General features: G+C 40.2%; 1 protein-coding gene across 3 annotated transcripts; it reads left to right on the top strand.

The window, feature by feature from the left end:
- Nucleotides 1-13: 13 nt before the first annotated feature.
- Nucleotides 14-23,329, top strand: NOL11 (nucleolar protein 11). Of its 3 annotated transcripts, none has more exons than XM_015072637.3 (18): nt 14-278; nt 2,007-2,120; nt 2,250-2,306; nt 5,369-5,517; nt 6,916-6,973; nt 7,285-7,429; nt 9,627-9,815; nt 11,490-11,566; nt 14,041-14,164; nt 14,757-14,845; nt 15,424-15,492; nt 16,201-16,385; nt 16,538-16,663; nt 16,819-17,046; nt 17,480-17,558; nt 18,361-18,453; nt 22,644-22,751; nt 22,917-23,329. In XM_015072637.3, exons 1-18 carry the CDS (start codon nt 138-140, stop codon nt 23,031-23,033), a joined length of 2,148 nt encoding a protein of 715 aa, XP_014928123.1. In that variant the 5' UTR covers nt 14-137; the 3' UTR covers nt 23,034-23,329. The 3 variants fall into 3 exon arrangements, with proteins under 3 accessions (XP_014928123.1, XP_026903651.1, XP_026903652.1); XM_027047850.2 differs by having other exon boundaries at nt 72-278; nt 16,879-17,046; XM_027047851.2 differs by lacking the exons at nt 14-278; nt 2,007-2,120; nt 5,369-5,517.
- The last annotated feature ends 214 nt before the right edge of the window (nt 23,330-23,543 follow it).

The raw sequence follows: 23,543 nt of genomic DNA, 5'->3' as shown, positions 1-23,543 counted from the left end.
CGCCCGGCAGAGGTCGCAGGCTCAGCAAACAGGTTTGTTATTTGGCGAGCGCCTGTCCAGTTGCGATCCTAGTTCTCGCGATAGAAAGCGCAAAGCCTGCCGGGAGGGATGCGCGGCCGTCTGTAGGTTTGCCCAAAATGGCAGCCCTGGAGGAGGAATTCACGTTGTCTACGGTACCCTTGGGTGCCGGGCCTAACGGACTCCTAGGTGTGGAGCAGAGCGACAAAACAGACCAGTTTCTAGTGACGCACGGCGGCAGGACCGTCATCCTCTATAAGGTGAGGGCGATGTGATCGGAGAGCCCCCGCTGAGGTCTTGCCCCTTTCCTTTAGCTAGAGCCGCAGGTTTCTCACGGCTTCAGAAAGAGATCGCCGAGCAGCTTGTTGGAGAACTGGCTTGGCCCCTCCGGGACGCTGAGTGAGGTCTAGAATAGGATTCGGCTGTTTTCCTGGAGAGAGAGGCATATTTCGGAGTTGCAAGTGGCGGAGCGTCTAAGTGCACGTGGGCTAGACTCAGAAACGAAAAGAAAACCTGTGCTTTCGCTTCGCATCTCTCCGACAGGGCCTTAACATCCCCTCCTGGGATTTCTGTCACCCCAGCTGCCCGCGGAAGGTTGAACAGAGATTGGGCGGGAGAGCGTGATTGGCAGCATGGGAACAGTGTTTGTGTCCATACCCTTCTTCCCTCTCTTTGGGGAAAAGAGATGTGTGGATTGTTTTATTGTTTGTTTGGTTGGTTGTTTGTTTCCTTGGTAGGTTGATGGAATTTTGATTCCGAGTGAGCTGTCTCTTGCCAACTCCCATGTTGTAAATCCTGGAGTTGAGTCCTGGACAGGCTCTATACGTCCCACCCCCTTTTCATCCTCGCTCTTGGCTCACCACACGTTCTAATAAGTTGTGCTTTTAGTGGTTTCGTAGAAAGTAATTGTTTTATTTGGGCTGCTGAACATAGTTTCACGTGTCTTTAAGAAGCTAGCTGTCTACTTGGAAGTTTGGGGAACAGGTTCCCAACATTCCTTTTTTTTTTTTAAGTTTATTTTTATTTAAGAGAGAGAGAACAAGCGGGTGAGGGGCAGAGAGAGAGGGAGACAGAATCCCAAGGAGGCTGCCTGCCGTCCAGCACAGAGCCGAATATTGGGTTCGAACTCACGAACCATGACATCACAACCTGACCCAAAATCAAGAGTCAGAAGCTTAACTGACTGAGCCACCCAGGTGCCCCTTGACTCCTCTGATGACACTGTTGGTTTTTACCTTGGCAGTCTAGTGGACTTAAAATTTTGTAGTTCCTGCATAGGAATACAGTGGCTGATTGGAACTGACATGATCGGGACTGTCCCTACTCAGTTTCCCATGCCTCTGTTCAAAGGCACAGTGGAATCCATTTTTTAAATGTACTGTTCACTAAATAGTGTTGTTTATTTACATTTTTCATTTTAGGAACTTAGTCATATTTTCATTTAAATTACTTTTTGAAAATTTTTTATGTTTTTTAATTGTAGTAAAATACACATAAAATTTATCTCGGGGTGCCTGGGTGGCTCAGTTGGTTAAGCGTCTGACTCTTGATCTCACTCAGCTCAGGTCTTGATCTCCGGGTTGTGAGTTCAAGCCCCACGTTGGGCTCCATGCTGGGCATGGAGCCTACTTAAAAAAAAAAACTTAGATCTTAACCATTTTTTGATCATACAGCTCAGGGTATTTAGTACATTTACGTTGTTGTGCAGTCATCACCCCCCTCCACCTCCCAAACTCTTTTCATCTTACAAAACTGAAACTCCACCATTAAACAGTAAATCTCTATTCTCCCAGCCCCTGAAAACCACCATTCTACTTTCTGTCTTAAGTGGAATCATACACTGTCTTTTGTGACTACTTACTTTTTTAATTTAGGAAGTTTGTTAAATACTATTATGTTAATGATTTCTTCCTTTGTCTTGATTGTAAAGTTAATTGCTTATAATATCTGAAATTGACCTTTTGAATATTGTATGTTAATTTTACTAGGTTTCTGATCAGAAACCCTTGGGGAGCTGGTCCGTGAAACAAGGCCAAATTATAACGTGTCCAGCTGTGTGCAACTTTCAAACTGGAGAGTTTATTGTTGTACATGACAATAAGGTGAGTTTTAAAACTATTTATATAATAATATATACAGCACAAGTGTTGATTTATTAACTGTGTAAATGAAAACTGTTATGTGTAAATGAAAACTGGAATGCTTTCTTAACTTGTATGTTTTGATTTAAGGTTTTGAGAATATGGAATACTGAAGATGTAAACCTGGATAAAGTATTTAAAGCCACAGTAAGTCTGAATTTTCTGACTTTTTAAAAAAAATGTTTGTTTGTTTTTAAAGTTTATGTATTTATTTTGAGAGAGAGAGAGAGAGACAGAGCACAAGCAGATGAGGGGGAGAGAGAAGGAAAGAGAGGATCCCAGGCAGGCTGTGCACCATCAGTGCAGAGCCCGATGTGAGTCTCGAACTCCCTGTGAGATCGTGACGGGAGCAGAGATCAACAGTTGGACACCCACCTGACTGGGCCACCTAGATGCCCCAAATGTTCATTTACTTTTGAGAGGGAGGGAGGGAGGGGTAGAGAGAGGAGGACAGAGGATAGGAAATGGGCTCTGCACTGACAGCAGCAAGCCTGATGTGGGGCTTGAACTCAAGCTGCCAGATCAGATCTGAGCTGAAGTCAGACACTCAACCCACTGAGCCACCCAAGGCGTCCCGGAATTTTCTAACATTTTTAATGTAGTAGATCGTTTCTCTTCATGCATCTGTGAAAGTGAGCATAAAGGTTACATTAGCTTTCATTCTAATTATCTTATAGTGTATCTTGGTAGCACATCTTAGTTCACGAGTTAATGTTAGAAAATATAAACTTTTTTATTCCATGAGATTAAGAATTTAAATAATTCCTGGGGCACCTGGGTGGCTCAGCCGGTTAAGTGTCCCAACTTCGGCTCAGGTCATGATCTCATGATTCGTGAGTTCAAGCCCCGTGTCGGGCTCTGTGCTGTCCAGCTCAGAGCCTGGAGCCTGCTTCAGATTCTGTGTCTCCCTCTCTCTCTGCCTCTCCACTGCTCGCTTGCTCTCTTTCTCTCTCTCTCAAGAATAAATAATTTAAAAAAAATTTTTTTTAAATAATTCTTGAATAAGTTTACAGTTAATTTCCACGAGTTCAGGTGTTTATGGTATGTCTCTTGTGAGAACTTACCATGCCCTTTCTTAAAATAAGTAGAACACGTCCTGCTACTTTGATGCAATATATATATGTGTGTGTGTGTGTGTACATATATATATACATTGAAAAAACAATACATGTATGTATGTATGTGTGTGTGTGTACATATATATATACACACACACACACACACACACACACACATACATACATACATGTATTGTTTTTTCAATGTTTATTTTTGAGAGAGAGAGAGGGAGACACAGAATCCAAAGCAGACACCAGGCTCTGAGCTGTCAGCACAGAGCCCCACACAGGGCTTGAGCCCACGAACTGTGAGAGCATGACCTGAACTGAAGTTGGACACTCAACTGACCGAGCCACCCACGCGCCTATATATATATATTTACATACATACTGAGAGAGAGAATCCCAAGCAGGCTCCACTGTCAGCGCAGGGCCCGATGCAGGGCTTGAACTCACGAACTGTGAGATCATGACCTGAGCTGAAATCAAGAGCTGGGCGCTTAACTGACTGAGCCACCCAGGCGTCCCTGAATTATGTATTTTAAGAGTGGCTCAGAATGCAATAAAAATAACCATGAGGAGCTGTGCATTTTCTAGTGATGACCTAAAGTATGTTAATTAACTTTTTCTTACAAATTGAGAGTCTCAAATTAGGGTAACCTTGAAAGTTCCTTCCAGTTCTTTCTATCCATCTATTTATCTATCTATTTATTTATTTATTTTTACTTTTTACTTTTTATTTATTTTAGTGGAGAGCGCTAGTGGGGACAGGGCAGAGAGAGAGTCCCAAGCAGGCTTCACACTGTTGCAGAACCCAACACAGGGCTCAGTCTCATGAACCATGAGATCATGACCTGAGCCGAAATCAAGAGTTGGGCACTTAACTGACTGAGCCAACCCAGGCGCCCCAAAGTTCCTTCCGGTTCTAGATGTCTAACTCTAAGGGTGCCTGGGTGGCTCAATCGACTGAGCTTCCCATGATCTCACAGTCATGGGATCCAGTCCAGCATCGTGCTCCGTGCTGCGTGTGGAGCCTGCTTAAGATTCTCTCAGTCCCTCTCCCCCTTTCTCTGCCCCCCTCCCCCCACTCTGCATGTGCTATGAATAAACAAAGATGTCTAATTCTAAGTATAATTGGCAAATTTTAAACATTTTTAAAATGTTTATTATTTTTGAGAGAGAGACTGAATGTGAGTGGAGGAGGTGCGGAGAGAGGGAGACACAGAATCCGAAGCAGGCTCCAGGCTCTGAGCTGTCAGCACAGAGCCCGACGAGGGGCTTGAACTCACGGAACTGTGAGATCAGGACCTGGGCCAAAGTTGGAGGAGTAACCAACTGAGCCACTTAGGAGTCCCTAATTGGCAAGTTGTAGACGTGGCTTATAATGGAGCTGGTTCAGATATAATGGCATTTATCACCTGGAACCTTGAAACTTCTGGCTAGCTAACTATGTTGTCTCTCGGCCCCCGTCTTTTCATTTACCCTGCGGTAACATGATCTTGACTTTTACAGTGGGGTTAACTTATTTTCTTGGGTTTACAGGCTGTAGTTGTAATTATGGCATCAGTCTTTGTCTTGCACCACAACTGCTTAAATCTAATTAGTGGCTTTATACCTCTTCCACCTTCAGTTTTTGGAAAGCTAGGTTGTACCTAACCTCCAGTACTCACAATGAAAGGATAAACCAAAAATGCATAGAAATGCAAAAAAAAATACTTAAGGGGGAGAGCAGGGGACCGAGTACACAGAATAGGAGTAAAAGGCTTCTGTGTGGGGGTGCCTGGGTGGTTCAGTCGGTGGAGCATCCTACTCTTCATTTCCGCGCAGGTCATGATTTTGCAGTTCGTGAGATCGCGCCCCGAGTCAGGCTCTATGCTCACAGTGTGGAGCCTGCTTGGGATGTTCTCTCTCCCTCCCTCTCTGCCCTTAAACCTATTGCTTGCACTCTAAATAAATAAGTAAATAAATAAACTTTATAAAGAAAAGGCTTCTATGTATATTTATGTTGTACATTTGACTTTGGAACCATACAAAGCTGAATCAAAATGAAAACAAATCAGTTCTTAAAAATAAGCTTTCTATAAACGTCCTTATTTTATTAGGTGACAATTGTTTTAGAATAAAAATTAATGCATTCTTATGTTTTTCAAGTTGTCAGCTGAGATCTATAGGATACATTCAATACAAGGGACAGAACCCTTAGTGCTATTCAAGGAAGGTGCTGTTCGTGGTTTAGAGGCCTTGCTTGCAGAGCCCCAGCAGAAAATTGAAACTGTTCTCTCTGATGATGAAGTGATTAAGTAAGTTCCAATACTTGTAAGTGAATTTTTACCAAAATAATGGACTCTGCATGTTTTTTGACATTCTCTGCCTTGGTTATAAACATAACAAACCTTAATTAAAAACCATGTATGTGCTGTTGGCCAAATTAGCATCCTCCAGAAGCCTTGAGAGTGTTAGGCGATTGAGGAAACTGCAGGGACATACGAATCCTGTTCTAATGACAGAGAACTGGATAGTCCATTATTATTTGAAGATGAAGTGGGTAACTCCAGGAGACCAAAATCTCTGTTTTCTGTCCTATTGCCCTGACTGCCAAGATTGGAACCCTTACCCCTGAGCAAAAGTAGTTTGTTGTTAGTAAAATCATGATAGTGCTTTGAGCCCTCTGCTGTCCCAAATTCTGGAATAAAACTGGAAAAATGACTCACTCAAATGATAGAAGGAAATCCCCTCCAGTCCCCATTATTTTATCACATTTCCTGTTTAGTGAACTTGCTCCCTGTCCAGGTCTACTTGATGCAAGCTAAGTTCCTGAAAGTCAAGGTGAAGGCTTGTACTGAGCGAACAGTGTGGTGGACAGTGACTATGTATCTTGGACTATGTGTATCTTGTTGAATGCTCCTAATGTGTGGAGCAAAGTGGAGGAAATCCCTCGGAAAAGGGACGTAGGTGGAGGACCTGGGTTCTAATGGCCACTTTGCCGGAGTCTGGCTGTGTGTGGCCTTGCCTAGAAGCCCGTCACCGCCCCCCCCCCCCCCAGCCCAGCCCAGCCCCCGGCCCACTGTCCTTCTGCGGCTCGAGGAAGGCACATGAGCGCCTCATGTTTTCCTCAGAGCATGGGTCCCAAAAGTGACTGAAAAGGGAGAGGAGGTGAGTCAGATAAGGTTAATAACACTGCACAATGTCCCACAGCCACCCCTTTGGAGCTTTACAATTCACATTGTCTTCCTTTTTTTTTTTGTTAAATTTTTTTTTAACGTTTATTTATTTTTGAGACAGAGAGAGACAGAGCACGAACGGGGGAGGGGCAGAGAGAGAGGGAGACACAGAATCAGAAGCAGGCTCCAGGCTCCAGGCTCTGAACTGTCAGCACAGAGCCTGACGCGGGGCTCGGACTCACGGACCGCAAGATCGTGACCTGAGCTGAAGTCGGACGCTTAACCGATTGAGCCACCCAGGCGCCCCTCACATTGTCTTTCAAAGCTCCGGGAACTTGCATTTAATCCAGAGATGCATTTGACAGAGAAATGCCTACTGATTCCCTGTCGTATATATATCTTGAAACACCGAATCAAATGTTCTCTGGTGTCTCTCTGGCTCTAAAAAATATTGAAGATAAGGTATCCTCTTAAATTTAGTTTGATGGGTTTCTCTCAGCTGGTGATTTGATGTTTTATAATTTTTCTGTTTTTCAGGTGGACAAAGGTTTTCATGGTATTTAGGCATCCTGTCTTAATCTTTATTACTGAAAAAGTAAGTGACCGCTCTAATTCCTGGCCTGTTTTGTGACATTTCAAATTCACCTATATTATTTTTAAAACTAAAATCGGGCATTAGTATTTCTCTCAGATGTGTGTGTGTGTGTGTGTGTGTGTGTGTGTGTATTTTTAAATGCTAAAAAACCTATTAGTTACAAGGAAATACATTTTAGAATACGTTTAAATGGATAAGAGGTTTTTAAGCACTTGTTGAAGTAATTAGAGTGACAGTTGGCTTTAACATTTAGGTACAGTTGGTTGAAATGGAAATATTTTTAAATAAAATAACCCTTTTTTTGTGTGCAGCATGGAAATCACTTTGCTTACATACAAACATTTAGCTCTCGCACCTTAAGCAAATACACACTCTTCCATGGACAAGAAGAAAAATCTGTCATACAGAATTTTACTGCATCTGTGGATCGGAAATTCATCTCTCTGATGTCATTAAGTAAGTATTTTTCTTTGAACTTTCAGAGATAGTAAATAAAGGGATATCACAGGATGGTGGTTTTTTGGAGTTTGAGTCTTAGGTTTTTGCAGTTGTCTATTGTAACACTTCCCTTCACGTGCTTCCTTACAAGCATTTATGCCCTCACTTTTTGTACTTTGTCATGTGTGGTCACGCATTAAGTCAGTATTTCTCGGCAGGTACCTTTTATTTTTTATTTATTTCTTTATTTATTATTTTAATTTTTTTAATGTTTATTCATTTCTGAGAGAGAAACAGAGCATGAGCAGGGGAGGGGCAGAGAGAGAGGGAGACACAGAATCTGAAGCAGGCTCCAGGCTCTGAGCTGTCAGCACAGAGTCCGACATGGGGCTTGTCCTCATGAACCATGATTTCGTGACCTGAGCCGAAGTCGGAAGCTTAACCGACCGAGCCACCCAGGCGCCCCATCGGCAGGTACCTTTTATATCTTAAAATTTATCATAAGCAATAAATAATATAATACCAATAAAGAAGGAAAAATCACTGTCGTGGTAAGGTCAGATTGTTTGATATTGTAAATAGTGACCCATAAATTAAGAGGGTTTTTTTTGTTTTGTTTTTTTAATATTTATTTTTGGGAGAGTGCAGGCAGGGGAAGGGCAGAGAGAGGGGGACAGGATCCAAAGCAGGCTCTGCACTGACAGACTGTCCGCAGCAAGCCTGATGTGGGGCTCCAACCCACGAACCGCGAGATCATGACCTGAGCTGAAGCCAGACGCTCAGCAGACTGAGCCACTCAGGCGCCCCTAAGGTTGGTACTGAGTGGCTCCGGTAGTCCTCTTGTTTAGCCTTAAGGTATAGTTTGCCCTTCTTTGAACAGTGGTGGAGGCAGATGGGTTAAAGGAGACTGACAAAGCATTCGTGGCCTCTGCCAGCCAGCATTTTATAGATTTGTTAATGCCTTGGAGTTTAGCTGTATGTAATGGTCTAAAGTAGAATCCAATTTTATGTGACTAGGAAAAAGAAGAATGCCTGTGTGGGATTCTCATCCTCCTGCTCTTTATGGCTCCTCTTGAAGTTGTTTTGAGAAAAGAGAGAAAGAAACAAAAGCAGCATTTTCATATTATCACAATTAAAAACCTGTGAAGTTTTTTAATGTGCAAATGTTTGCAATGGCAATTAAAAAGATTCCTGTCATATCTAGAAGATCTTTGTAATGCACTTAATGCCTTTGCTCAAGAAGGACTGGTTTTCGTATGGTTTCACTTATATACTTACTGGTTTTGTTCTGTTTTGTTTTTTTAAGTCGGCTCCATGCCCAACATGAGGCTTGAACTCACAACCCTGAGACTAGGAGTTGGATGCTTGGGCACCTGGGTGGCTCAATTGGTTAAGTGTCTGATGCTAGCTTGGGTCATGATCTCCTAGTTTGTGACTTTGAGTCTCACTTTGGGTTTTCTGCTATCAGCACAGAGCCCGCTTTGGATCCTTTGTCCCCCTCTCTCTGCCCCTCCCTGCATGTGCTCTCTTTCTCTCTCTCTCAAACATTTAAAAAAAAAAAAAAAAAGTTGCATGCTCTACTGACTGAGCCAGCTAGGCACCCCAGATATACTTACGATTAAATGAAAGCTTATGAGTTAATGAATGAACATAGAAATAAGGGAATCTGAACCAAAGAGCCCTAAAATCTTTGTGTTATTCAGCTAGAACCACGTGAAATTGCCCAACTTCAATTGACATACAAAAAACGGCCACTTCATACAGTTTTCAGGGTGATGGAGTAACAAAAAATGTCATGTGCAGACCCGAATGCTAATTAATCTTAAATGTGAGATACATCCTCTTGGTGACTAGATTGTCTGTATTCCTGACAGTTCCTTCTCATATTTTAAGTTCGTACTAGTATCTGCAGTTTGTAATTCTTACCTGTTGTGACGATTTTTTTTTTTTTTTTTTGAGTGCAAGTGAGCAGGGCAAGGGCAGGGGGGAGAGAGAAAGAATCATAAGCAGGCTCCACACCCAGCTCAATTTTAGGTTTGTAGTGCAGTGCGTTCTTTAAGGGAAAGCAAAGAGCAGTGTGATTGTTAACTTTATTTTTCTGATTATATCTTCTATCAAATTGGTACAACTTACAAATAACCTGGTACCTTTAGCTCTGAAAGATCTAGAACTGTCCTTTAACTGATAATGAGCAACAAATGCTTGTTCCCAACAGGCTCTGATGGGTGTGTATATGAAACCTTGATACCAATACATCCGAGGGACCCAGACGAAAATCAGAGGGTAGTCAGATCGCTATTGCTCAAGACTGTGGTGGCCGGTAATGCTCGAAGTGGTGTTGCACTCACCGTCCTGGATCAGGATCATGTAGCAGTCCTAGGACCGCCGCTGCCAGCTTCCAAGGGTGACTGGATGTGATCAATTAAGAAGTCCTTTGGGTTTTTCCTTCAACGTGTGCCTCTTTTTCTTCTTTTTCTTTTGTATTTATTACCACCCATTCATTTTCTTTATCATCGTACTCAAATTATTTTTGTAGCTTCCTAACTCTTCTTGAATAGGTCTTTGATTTTATATTAACGTTAATCTTTTTCTTCCCCCCAGGTTATTTATTTATTTATTTATTTATTTGGTCATCTCTATGCCCCACGTGGGGCTGAAACTCAGCGACCCTGAGATTAAGGGTCACATACTTTCCTGAGACAGCCAGGTGCTTCATCTTTTTAAAAAACATTTCCTTATATCATTACCTTGCTCATGACTAATGTCTTAAAGAAATAAAAACTGCAAATATCTGTACCAGCCCATGGGCGTTTGATCATTGGTAAGCCTTACAGTAGAGAATTAAATTCATAGCCTGGTGGCATTTCAGCAGAATGGAAGTCCACACGACCTGGATGACTTGAAATTCAGGGTCTACTAGAATGCTTTTCCATCTGTGACTTCAGAGCATGATTTTCATTTGCACCTCCCCTAGCCCCCAAACACCCCTCCACACAACACAGACTTGTAGTCTATCACGAAGAACACATTTGTTCCTGACCAGTGCTAGATTGGGATCTCTTAGGCAACACTATAAAACTCAAGAGTCTTTTGTTTGGTATTCAGGTCTCTTACAGTCTAGACCTCACCCACTTTTTCCGGTCTCTTTTCCCAGTTGCAGAGCAAAAACCCTTTGATTTATTCAGTCCAGGCTTCCTATTGACTGTACGCGTCATCTGCCTGTGCTCTCATCTGCCTGTGCTCGTCTGTGGTTCTTTGTTTCTCCTGCTTATTGAGATAGAAGCTACTAGATACAGCGTAGCTATCCTGGGCCAGGCATTTTACTTGTGTTATCGCTTTGCATTATTTAATCTTCCAACAGTGCCAGGAGAGAAGGTAGTTACTAATAGCATTCCTGTTTTACAGACCAGGAAACAAGTGTTAGAGGATTCAGTAGAGCGGGGATTCAGCCCAAGCAGATTGCCTCTTTGGTCACGGACCTTACTTTTCTCAAGTCCTGGCACCCCGCCACTTTACCGCCCTGTGCTGTTCCTCTCCCCCACCATCATCCCTCTTTCTGGTTCTGCTCTACCCCCCGAAACCTGGTAACCACCTTTAGAGCTTCCATCGTCTCTTTCCAGAGGGTTTTTATATGCATGCAAGCAAATACTACTGCTTATTTTTTTTCCTCTTCTTTTTCCATGAATGGTAGCGTACCATACATGCTGCTGTGTACCTTGTTTATTCACTTACCTGAGAGATCAAAGAGCCCTTTCCATGTTAACATTTGTCATTATTATTACTGTTAGTATTATTAGCTTTCTTTTATTAGAACAGTTTAAGGTTCACAGCAAAATTGAGGGGAAGATACATAGATCTCCCATATGCCCCCTGCCCTCACACATGTCCACTTGTCATGAGATCTCATTTCCTTGAATTTCTGTGGTACTCACTGTCTTTGTGACTTATTTTTATACTGAATGAAGCAAGACTTGTGTGTTTAACTGTGACTCTCCCCAGTCTCCCCACTTCCCCCTGCCCTCAGCATCACATATTTACATGTGGCACGACGTCTGAATTTGTATGTCTTATTTTACAGAATGCCTTTCCATATGGAACACGAAATTTCAAACACTACAGACTTCCAGAGAGTTACCACAGGGGACCAGCGGTCAAGTAAGTTTTTGTCCTTGACTCTTTTTTCAAATTTAGTACTTTTGTGCATGATAAATACACTGTAAAGGAAGAGACTTCCGATCTAAATAATTTGGCAGTTTTTGTTTTGAGAGAAAGTACGTGTGAGCCCACGTGAGCTGGGGGCAGAGGGAGAGTGAGAGAGAGAATCTTAAGCAGGCTCCATGTTGAGCGTGGAGATCAGTCCCAAGACCCTGGATTCATGACTCGAGCTGATTCATGGTTCAACTGACTGAGCCACCCAGGTGTCCCTATTTGGCAATTTTCAATTAAAATGAGAAATATTTTTTATCTGCAAGAGTATACTTGTTTGGTTATTTGAATTTTCTTTTATGTTTGTTACTTTCAAAACACTAAATTTGGGGTAATTTTAGATCAAGGGAGAATAATTAGTAAATAAAACAACTTTTGTTTTTAGCTGCTCTTTGGTTTGACCTTTTTACTTTGTATTGTTTTTTATATTTTGTTTTTATTTTTTAAGTATTTTCTATATCCGGTGTGGGGCTTGAACTCACGGCTTTGAGACCAAGCAGGAGTCACATGCTCTACCGACTCAGCCAACCAGGCACCCCTGCCTTTGTATTTTGAACCATGTGCCAGGGCTGTTACTTTTTTAACAAATTAGTCTTTTAGATATATATTAAACATTCTCGTGGAGTTACACAAGAATTATTAAAGAATTAAAATTTAGACCAACCAAACTGTAAACTTCCTGAGGCCGGGGGTCCTTGTCTATTTTGTTACCCATTTTATCTTCAGTGTCTAGCAGAGGTGCTCAGTAAACATTGGTGGTTTAGTGAATGCGAATAAAATGCAAATAAAGGTAATACAGCTTTACTGATAATTGTAATTAGAGGATAAAGAGACTAAATTTCTCAGCATACAATATAATTCTAATTTATAGGGGTGCCTGGGTGGTTTAGTTGGGCATCTGACTTTGGCCCAGGTCATGATCTCATGGTTCATGAATTCATCAGGCTTGCTGCTCTCAGCGTGGAGCCTGTTTCACATCTTCTGTTCCCCTCTCTCTTTGCTCCTCCCCTTTTCATACCCCCTCTCTCTCTCACAAAAATGAATAAACATTTAAAAAAATTGTAATTTATACTTACAACAGAGTTAACCATTCACAATTCTGCTCTAACATATGATTTCCATGTTTCTTTAAGCTTTTTGTTCATATATCTTATTTATACTATTTTAATAATTGGAATCCTAAGATAGAAACAATGTTAAATTCTGCTTTTTTCTTTTTAATTTTAATTTTATTTGACAATTTACATCCAAATTAGCATATAGTGCAACAATGATTTGTGGAGTAGATTCCTTAGTGCCCCTTACCCATTTAGCCCATCCTCCCTCCCAGAACCCCTCCATTAACTCTCAATTTGTTCTCCATATTTATGAGTTTTTTCTGTTTTGTCTCCCTCCCTGTTTTTATATTATTTTTGTTTCCCTTCCCCTATGTTCATCTGTTTTGTCTCTTAGAGTCCTCATATGAGCGAAGTCATAGGAGATTTCTTTCTCTAATTTTGCTTAGCATAATACCCTCTAGTTCTGTCCACATAGTTGCAAATGGCAAGATTTCATTCTTTTTGATTGCCGAGTAATACTCCCATTGTATATATACACCACATCTTCTTTGCCCATTCATCCATCAATGGACATTTGGGCTCTTTCCATACTTTGGCTGTTGTCGATAGCGCTGCTATAAACATTGGGGTGCATGTGTCCCTTCAAAATAGCACACCTGTATCCCTTGGATAAATACCTAGTAGCGCAATTGCTGGGTCGTAGGGTAGTTCTGTTTTTAGTTTTTTGAGGACCCTCCATACTGTTTTCCAGAGTGGCTGTACCAGCTTGCATTCCCATCTGCTTTTTTCATCTAGCACATCATTAACTGAGTGTCCTGTTAAGTAGCCTTGGTAATCATTACATTAATAGCTTTAGAATAGTGGCAATACTATTTTTAAATAATTATTTTAAATGCATACAGTGATCAGATTTTTAAGAGTTGAGAGTATCCTTTAAATTATGCTTCATTCAGGGGCGCCTGGGTGGCTCAGTTGGTTAAGTGCCCGACTTTGGCTCAGGTCATGATCTCATGGTTCATGAGTTCAAGCCCCACATCAGGCTCTGCGCTGACAGTTCAGAGCCTGGTGCCTGCTTCAGATCCTGTGTCTCCCTCTCTCTCTGCTCCTTCCCTGTTTGTGCTTGTCTCTCTCTTTTTCTCTCGAAAATAAATAAACATTAAATTGTGCTTCATTCAGTCGTGGGTAGAGATAAGAGCTGTGTAAGCCTACCCAGTTAATAAGTTGTACATGTGAGGTTATTCTGGAAAGTTGTTTAACTTTATCCTGTTGTTTTTTGTTAAGATTACTTAACACTAAGTTATTGTTATAAGTGTGATTCAGATCTTAGAAAAAAATTGCTTACATTTTCTGTGACATTTTTTGTAGCTCTGGTATTTTGGGGAAAATTTATTTATGCTACATGGAAAATTTCTTACTGTGATTCCATACAAGTGTGAAGTATCTTCATTAGCAGGTGCTCTTGGAAAACTCAAGCATAGTCAAGATCCAGGTAGGAGGCCACCCCTTTTTTTAAAGTAACCTCTGTGCCTAATGTGGGGCTCGAACTCATGACCCCAAGATCAAGAGTCGCATGCTGTACCAACTGAGCCAGCCAGGCACCCCAGGAACTTCTCTTTCTTTCTTATTAATGTAAACCATTTTATTAACTTCCAGTGTGATGTAGATTTCTACAGCCATCAGTTTACAGAGCCTGTTTTTGATGTTGCAATTTGCCACTGTTCATTGAAATTTCCTTGACCCAGGTATCTACCTTGGGAGCAGTCTATACTGCAGGTACTGGTGTAGGCTGAAGAGCTACACTGTTTTGAACACCAGTGTTCTGACTTTAGGGACATTGGAAGAGTCCCCCAGGCAAAATCACTAATTGCTTTATCCTCTCGTGTTTCCCAGTGATCTCCTCTGTTGGCTTAATGTTGCTGGGCACATACCCTTTTACTGTATTGTGACTTACTGATGTGGGGTTATCAGTAGAATTCAGTGGTCTTTAAAGCATCTCTGGAATTGTGCATGAATGGTTGTCGTTTGGCTAAACACCAATAGGTCAAAAATTTTCAGAAATTGTATGCTTTGTGTTTTCTTAGGCACTCACACTGTGCCTCATTTTGTAAACTGGGAAACATCTCGAGGATGTGGATTTGGATCCCAGAACTCAGAGCAGTCGAAAAGAATTGTAAGTTTGGTAGTTGAAATAGAAATGTTAGTGCAGGGTGGGTAGAGATTACTTAAAAATAAGATCTTAAAAAAAGAAAAAAAAAGTTCTCCAAAAATGTTAGTGCAAATATTTAAAAAAAAGAGGGGAAAAAAAAAAAAGGTGGGATTATCTTAATAATTCACATCTGTACAACTCTTAAGGCTTTGATCTTCATGACTGCAGTTTGAATCGTGAACCCAGTAACCTGACAGCCTTTATCCAAAATGTCAGGTGTAGTTGAGTAGTTAATTTTTATGGGCATATGTGTGTGTGTCTAAGACACAGGTGTGAAAATGGACAGTTTGCAATTAGTAATAATACCTTGTTGAGTATAGCGAGTTTTGTGTGTGTGTTTAAAAAACAAAAACCTTAAAGGTATTTAAATTACTCTAAATAAACCCACTCTTCACTATAATGAAGCTATAATATTTTGAAAAGCTTGTGATGAGAGCATTAAGGGTGCAATTCTAGTGTCTTTAGGACATTTTATATTCTTCTAAATACATGTTGGATCTTTTGCATTGTTTTGAGATCCTAATCAATTTACTTAATTCCAGTTAAGGAGAAGGAAAATTGAAGTGAATGTACCACCTCCAGCATTCGAACAACTTTTATCAACAATAAAGGTAAATAAAATATTAGAAATATGAAAAATCGAGGCACCTGGGTGACTCAGTCGGTTAAGTGTCCGACTTTGGCTCACCGTTTGTGAGTTCAAGCCCCGTGTCAGGTTCTGTGCTGACAGCTCAGAGCCTGGAGCTTGTTTCAGATTCTGTGTTTCCCTGTCTCTTTCTGTCCCTCCCCTGCTTGCGCTCCGTCTCTTTGTCTCTCTCTCTCTCTCTCTCTCTCTCTCTCTCTCTCTCTCTCTCAAAAATAAACATTAAAATAATTTAAAAAAAAAGAAATATGAAAAATCAACCGAAGTGGTAAAAGAAATCCCATCTGCTTTCCATTCTAATTTTTCTGATCATGGTTTAATATCTGCAGCTAACATATGCATAGTGTCTTCAGGTTGTCAGAGCTACCTAATACTTTGGCTTATTTGACTCTTACTGACCATTTTGTGAGAGGGAGGTGGCCTCATCAGGATCTCTTTCACCTTTGCGTTGAATACACTTGTCACTTTGCCTCTTAAAGAATTTGGTCTCTAAACCCTGGAATTAATTTCTGTTTTGGTTTGGTTTTTGTGTAGCATATCATATCAACTCCCAGTTTCACAGGAATGCATGAATGTTGTTAAGTGATTTGAGAAAATGTTGAACTAGGAACTTTTGACTTCAGAGTGACGTTTGTTTCCTGTACTAGACTGAAGTCTGTTACTTCCACCCTTTCAGAAAGATTCAGAAAAAGACATTGAAGTAGAACTATGTAAATTTTTGGCTGTGAAGCGGACACCTGACTTTCATACTATTGTTGGGGACATAGTATTAGAACTTCTGGGACGACATACAACAGAGCCATCATTTTACCCCCGGAACTCTCTGATGCAACTTATCCAGACACACGTGCTTTCTTACAGGTAAGTGTTTCTGTGTACCACGCTTTGTGTCTGTAACTCTTTTGACCTTGTTTTTTACAGTTCTAGTATTCATACTCTGAAAAAGCTTATACGTTATTTGCAGTTGAGATCTTTCTTGCTATACAAAAGTGGTTCATGGTGTTTTGTCTCAGCTTGTGCCCCGGCCTGATGGAGGTGGCCTTGGAAAAGACAGATGTGCAGATGTTACAGCTGTGTCTACAGCAGTTCCCCGACATCCCTGAATCGATCACCTGCGCTTGCTTAAAAATTTTCTTGAGGTAAGTTAGAGGCTGATGGTCCTTTTTCTCCACTGCATCTTTACTCTCTTACAGTCCTTGATTTCTAAAACTTCAGATGCTTACAGAATGAACATTTTTCTAGTAAGTTCATGCAGCGATAAGAATTAATTTCTCACTTTCAATTAACATGATAGCATTAGTGATGACAGTCTTCAAGAAACAGAAATCAATATGGAATCAGTTTCTGACTGTAGTGATCCTGTGCAAGAGAAAATGGACGAGCAAACGGAAATTCTTCAAAACGGTTTCAATGCTGACGAACAAAACTGTGATAGCTGTGATCGGAAGTTAAACCAAAAGCCTCAGGACGCAGCCGAGGAGACCACCTCGTGCCCTGTGGTACCGAAGAGAGCGGCACTGCTGTATCCTTTGAAACCCTCTCCCCCGTATTGTCTCTTTCCACAGATACAGGCGAGTGCCAGGCAGTAACCCGGGAATAAGTAGATCATTTCAGGTGCTTTTTGTTTTCTTCAGTTTTTTTTCACTTTCTGCCTGAATGTGGAATACTCAGTGCTAGATTCAAATAACTTACTTAAACCTGTTTTAAGAAGGCGTATGAAAGCAGAAGCTCTATCAATTCTAAAAATTAGTCTTCTGAATAAATACCAGTTAGATGAGTGAAGTATTCCAGGTGACCTGTCGTGATGAGGAGAAAGTTCAGTGATCGAGCTCTTTCAGAAAAGTGAAACTTTCATATAAATTTAGAAAAGATCTCATTGAGGCAGGGAGTTACTCATAATTCCGGTAGAAAAGCCTTCATTTGTTGAAACAAGGTTTTCCTTTAGTCCTGAGTAGAAATGCAATTCTTCATTCGGCTTACAGCGAAATGTTTCTTCTGCCGCACTTGAAAGACATCCCAGCACAACATGTCACTGTAAGTGTTTGTAGACATCCTATGGAATTTTATATTCTATACATTTCACTGCTCAACTGACCGACTTTAGGGCATTTGAAAGGTGATCAATGAAGTCTCCTTCATGTGAATAAGAGGTTTCCCAGCCCCCACGGTGAAAAACTGTGCCAAGGAGACGAGTGATTTTTGGTGGGCAGATCTTGGCATGCTTGGTGCCAAGCCTGAAGGCCAAGTTGATCCATCTGCATTAAAAACAGGTGCCTGGCCGGCTCGCTCTCAGTGGAGCATATGACACTTGATCTTAGGGTTGTGAGTTTGAGCCCGTGGTGGGCGTAGAGCTTACTTTTTTTTTTTTTTAATTTTTTTTTTATTTTAACGTTTATTCATTTTTGAGACAGAGAGAGACAGAGCATGAGCAGGGGAGGGGCAGAGAGAGAGGGAGACACAGAATCCGAAGCAGGCTCCGGGCTCTGAGCCACCAGCGCAGAGTAGAGCTTACTTTTAAACAAACAAATATTTAAAAAAAAAAAAAAAAAAAAAGTAGAAACTAAAAAGAATTGCCCAGAGATGGATTCTCTCTTTTCTGCTTATTGTTTACAAACAGGATAAGCTTCCCAGCTACCCCTCCCCAACCAGATGAACTCCCCATTGATAGCAAAGACTGTGTTTTATTCTTTTTTATGTCCCCAGATGTCTAGCATATTTGTCTGCTGTATAATTAAATTCAGTAGCTTCTTAAAATTCTTCAGTCTCTTTGTTAGCTTTATAGAGAGAGAAAATTTTTCTATCAGAGTGATAAATTGTCCTTTTTCTTCCTACCCAGCTATTTCTCCAGTATTTGTATTTCCTTTATCTGAAGTGTAGTGAAAATGCTACTATGACTCTTCCTGGACTGCACCCTCCAACCTTGAACCAAGTAAGATCATCTTTTTAAAAATTTTTTTTTAACTTTTTAGTTTTAATTCCAGTAGAGCTAACATACAGTATTATATCAATTGCATGTGCACAGTATAGCGATTGAACAGTTCTAGGCATTACTGAGTGCTCATCATAATTAGTGAACTCTCATTATTTCCCCTTCACCTATTTCCCCCATTCTCCCCACCCACCTCCACTCTAGTAACCAACAGTCTGTACTCTACAGTAAGAGTCTGTTTTTTTGGTTTGTCTCTTTTTTTCTTTGTTCACTTGTGTTGTAAATTCCGTATATGAGTGAAATCATGTGGTATTTGTCTTTCTCTGACTGATTGCACTTGGCATAATACACTCCGGCTCCATCCATGTTATTGCAAATAGCAACTTTCCGGGTATTTTTTTTTTAATGTTTATTTATTTATGAGTGGGGCAGCAGCAGCAAGTGGGGTAGAGGTGGAGAGAGAGAGAGAGAGAGAGAGAGAGAGAGAGAGAATATCCCAAGCCGGCTCCACATTGTCAGCACAGGGCCGGATGCAGGGCTTGATCTCACAAGCCGTGACATCATGATCTGAGCTGAGATCAAGAGTCAGATAGTCAACTGACCGAGCCACCCAGGTGCCCCTTGATTTCATTTGTTTTTAATGCTGGGTGATATTCCATTATACACACACACACACACACACACACACACACACACCTTCCCCGCATCTTCTTTATCCATTTATATATCGATGGACACTTGCACTGCTTTTATAATTTGGCTATTGTAAATAATGCCACAGTAAACATAGGGGTGAGATCATCTTTTTAACTTTTCAACTCGATCTGGTGCTAGGAAAAGTCTGTAAGAACAAAATAATGTTATATATAATAGTGTCAGAACTTGGAATTCGGTAACTGATTTCTCTTTGTGTCCTAGTCCATATGAATTTCCTCTCTCACCCTGTATACAAACCACTGGAGTGAGAGGTGGGGAGGATCTCTCAATTTGGGGTCAAAATTCTGTGCTAAAGAACTTAAATACATCTTAAATTCTTGCTATTGTGACCCTTTTCAAGAATTTCCTTATCTCTTTGGGAGATGGTGTAAGTGTCCAAATCTCTTTAAGAATAAGAGAATTAAGATTAATGGAAAAAAATGTTTTCAGAGAATCTCTTTAAATACAGTATTTATTTGAGAAGCAGTTTAAAACATTAAAAAGTTTATTGTTGCTAGTAACGCATGGCTGGCTCAGTCCGTAGAGTATGCAACTCTCAATCTTAGGGTTGTGAGTTTGAGCCCCATGTTGGGTATAGAAATTCCTTAAAAAAAAAAAAAAAAAAAAGTATTGTGGTTTAAGAATATGTTATCCTAATTAAGCAGTTCAAACACTTAATTTGACTACTTTCATTTAAAAAAAATTTTTTTTTAATGTTTATTTATGTCTGAGACAGAGCATGAGTGGCAGAGGGGCAGAGAGAGAGGGAGACACAGAATCTGAAGCAGGCTCCAGGCTCCGAGCTGTCAGCATAGAGCCCGACTCGGGACTTGAACTCACAAACCATGAGATCATGACCTGAGCCAAAGTCGGTCGCTCAACCGACTGAGCCACCCAGGCACCCCTACTTTTGTTTTTTTTTTTTAGTAAAATTTTGTTAAGTAATTTTTATTTTTTTTTAATTTTTTAAAATGTTTTTATTTATCTTTGAGAGAGAGAAAAACTGAACGCAAGTGGGGAAGGGGCAGAGAGAGAGGGAGACCAGAATCCGAAGCAGGCTCCAGGCTCCGAGCTGTCAGCACAGAGCCCCACATAGGGCTCAAACCCATGAACCGTGAGATCGTGACCTGAGCCAAAGTGGGATGTTTAACCACCTGAGCCACCCAAGTGCCCCTAAGAAGTTAATTTTTGGAGTCAAAAATTCCAACATTATCAGAGGTTGCTTCTCCACTCCCCTTGTCCGTCTTAGGGATAACCAATATTAAGAGTTTCTTTTGGGGCACCTGTATGGCTCAGGTGGTGGAGCGTGCATTTCTCATTCTCAGCGTTGTGAGTTCGAACTCCGTGTTGGGTGAAGAGATTAAGTTAACTTAAAAAAGTCTCTCTTATGTCTGGGAATTTTCTTTCTATACCCTAACTTATCTTCCTCTTGTTTTTCTAACAGAAATTAGGTCATAGTATGCATGCTATTTGCAATTTGCTTTTTTATTCAGCCCTGAGTTTTAGACATTTTCTGGACCAAACATCTGCCTCATTTCTCTTTTTTTTTTTTTTTTTTCTTTTAATTCAATTAAAAATTTTCTTAAGTAATCTCTACACCCAGCATGAGACTCAAACTCAGACTCCGATATCAAGAATTACATACTGTGCTGACTGAGCCAGCCAGGCGCTCCCTGCCTCATTCTTTTTAATCGCTGCATACTCTTTCATTTTATGGAGAATCTTAATTTATGTCAGTCCCCTGTTGATTTGCGTTGTTTACAGTTTTTTTATTATTGTAAACCTTCAGCGAACATCTTTACACAGATACTCTTTTTTTTATTATTTTTTAAAAATGTTTATTTATTTATTTTGAGAGAGAGAGAGATTGTGAGCAAGCATAGGAGAGACAGAGAGATTGAGTCCCAAACAGGCTCCACTGTGACGCTGAAACTCACAAACCCTAAGATCATGACCTGAGCCAGAATCAAGAGTCGGCTGCTTAACTGGTTGACCCACCCAGGCACCCCCCCCCTTTCTTTTTCTTAAGTAATTTCTGTATCCAATCTGGGGCTCAAACTCAAAACCCTAAGATCAAGAGTCACATGCCCTACTGGCTGAGCCAGCCAGGTCCCCCTACACAGATATTCTAGTATGATTATAAGGGAACACCTGTGGAGTAAATTCCCAGGAGTGAAATTACTGGATAAAGGGTAAATGCATTTTTTTTTTTAGGTGTTTGTTTGTTTTAAATAATTTCTCCCCCTTCCCTTTTTTTTCCGTATTAAGTAATCTCTACACCTGGCATTGAACTCACAACTCGGAGATCAAGAGTCCTATGCTCTAATGACTGAGCCACCCAGATGCCCTGCATTTTTAGTTTCCAAAATGCCAGTACCTTTCTGAAGGGTTGTGACCATCTTTTCTTGTCTGTTTACATTTCCTTTCGTGAACTGCCAGGTTGGGTTCTTTGTCCAGTTTTTAATTGCATTTTCTGTCTTTTTCGTTTTGGCTTATAAAGAATTCTTTGTGTATTAGGAAATTGTCTTTTTCTATGGAGTGTATTATAAGTACTTTCTTGCTATCACTTGTCTTTTTACTTTTTTCAGTGTAATTTTTGCGATAGATAAGTTTCTAATTTTATTTTAAAGTTTTAATTTTTAAAATTATTAAGCTTTTCCTTTTTGGCTTCGTTATGGCTAGGTCATGCTTGAGGCCCTTTCAACTCAGAGAATATAAAAATAGTCACCCTTTCTTAGTACATTCATGGTTTCCTTTTCTGTGTTTAATTCCTTGATTCATATAAAAAAATTTATTTTGGTGTAAGGAGTTTCATAGGGAATGAACCTTCCCTTCTCCACCCAAATGGTGGATGAGTTTCCTTAATGCTTTTTCATGACAAGTGATATTGCATGTTAACTATAGCCCATCTGAAGGTGTCAAACTATGTAGAATACTTTAATAAATGTATAGCGATTGTATTTTAGTTCATGGTAGTTCATCTTTGACACACCACATCCTATTCTTGGGGCATAGGGTATATTTCAGAGTAGGAGATGAGTGGGTTGTTTTTTGTAACTGTCAATAATTTTTTTTAAGATTGTATTTTTAAGTAATCTCTGTATCCAATGTGGGGCCCGAACCCACAACCCTGAGGTCGAGTCCCCATGCTCCACAGACCAGACCAGGCCAGCCAGGTGCCCTGATTACAAAAAAATTTGTAATAAAAACCATGTACTAACTCTCCCTTGGATTAAATGTCACTCTGGCTTTCTTTTTACAGATTAATGCTGTGAAAAAGACTGAGTTATACTTGTAAAATAACAAGTGTAAAGCAAGGAAGACCATTTTTATATTGTTTAGAAATTCTTCCATTTCTAAACTTAAATGCTTAGATTTTTGTAAACAAGACTAACTTTTCTTATAATTGTTTGATATAATTCTGGACTTTCTAAAATGAATTAACCTAAAATTAAATTTAAAATCTTAACTTTCCTTTTCCTGTTTATCCTCAGATTATGGATTGGATATGCCTCCTTCTGGATGCTAACTTTACCGTTGTGGTAATGATACCAGAAGCAAAAAGACTACTGTTAAGTCTTTATAAGTTTGTGAAATCCCAGGTGTGTGATTATTTGATACATGCTGAATTCCTTTTGTACCCGAGTATCACTTATATTATAATTTATTCTTAACATTTTTGAATTGGCATAGTTATAAGTAATCGTGGAGGATTTGTTTGTGTGTGGAAGTTACGGTAAAAGTTACTTTGAAACTTTTTTCTTTAGATATGCATTTGCTCCGAGCTCAACAAGATTGAAGTAAGTTTTCGTGAGCTGCAAAAACTAAATCAAGAGAAGAATAATAGGGAATTATATTCAATCGAAGTACTGGAACTCTTCTGATACTACCGATTCTCCTTCATAGATGTTTTATGAAGCTCTTTTATGTGAATTCTTCCTGCTCATCCAGGCAAGAGATGTGTTTTGTTTGTAACTGTCTCCGTGACCAGAGAAATGAGTCCTCTAGTACCTGGACCATCACTGTTGCATTCTTCTGGGTTGGAACATAGGTTTCATGTGAACCTATTTTAGTTTATGGACATTGGTGGGGAGAGGTTCTGAAACTTTTTTTAAATATGTAACTGAGCTGATTTTAAGTAAACTTATTTGTGTATTGATAAAAATCTAATTTCTTACCATGTGTTTTGGTTAGTTCTTCTTTTAGTAAAAAAAAATAAATAATAAATAAATAATAATAATCGTAAAAATCACCACTGAAACAGTGATTCTAAGAAGAATGTAGTTTTATCAGAGTCCGAAGCTGTCCTAGCTCATCCGTGCTTGTGGGGGACCGAAGAAGTCGGTCCCATAAGCAGGTGCAGAAAGGTCTGTACAGGCATGTGCCTGTCTTCT

The sequence above is a fragment of the Acinonyx jubatus genome, chromosome E1 (assembly GCF_027475565.1).
Source record: "Acinonyx jubatus isolate Ajub_Pintada_27869175 chromosome E1, VMU_Ajub_asm_v1.0, whole genome shotgun sequence".
Lineage (NCBI taxonomy): Eukaryota > Metazoa > Chordata > Mammalia > Carnivora > Felidae > Acinonyx > Acinonyx jubatus.
The sequence above is the reverse complement of the archived record's forward strand: the minus strand, read 5'-3'. Positions and strand labels throughout refer to the sequence as shown.

What these genes read in the sequence shown, in the direction of transcription:
- NOL11 (XM_015072637.3), top strand. Translation starts at nt 138, where the DNA reads ATGGCAGCCCTGGAGGAGGAATTCACGTTGTCTACGGTACCCTTGGGT. An exon ending in TAATCTTTATTACTGAAAAA is followed by an intron (nt 6,974 to 7,284) that starts GTAAGTGACCGC and finishes TTTTGTGTGCAG; the next exon opens with CATGGAAATCACTTTGCTTA. An exon ending in ACCCTCCAACCTTGAACCAA is followed by an intron (nt 18,454 to 22,643) that starts GTAAGATCATCT and finishes GTTTATCCTCAG; the next exon opens with ATTATGGATTGGATATGCCT.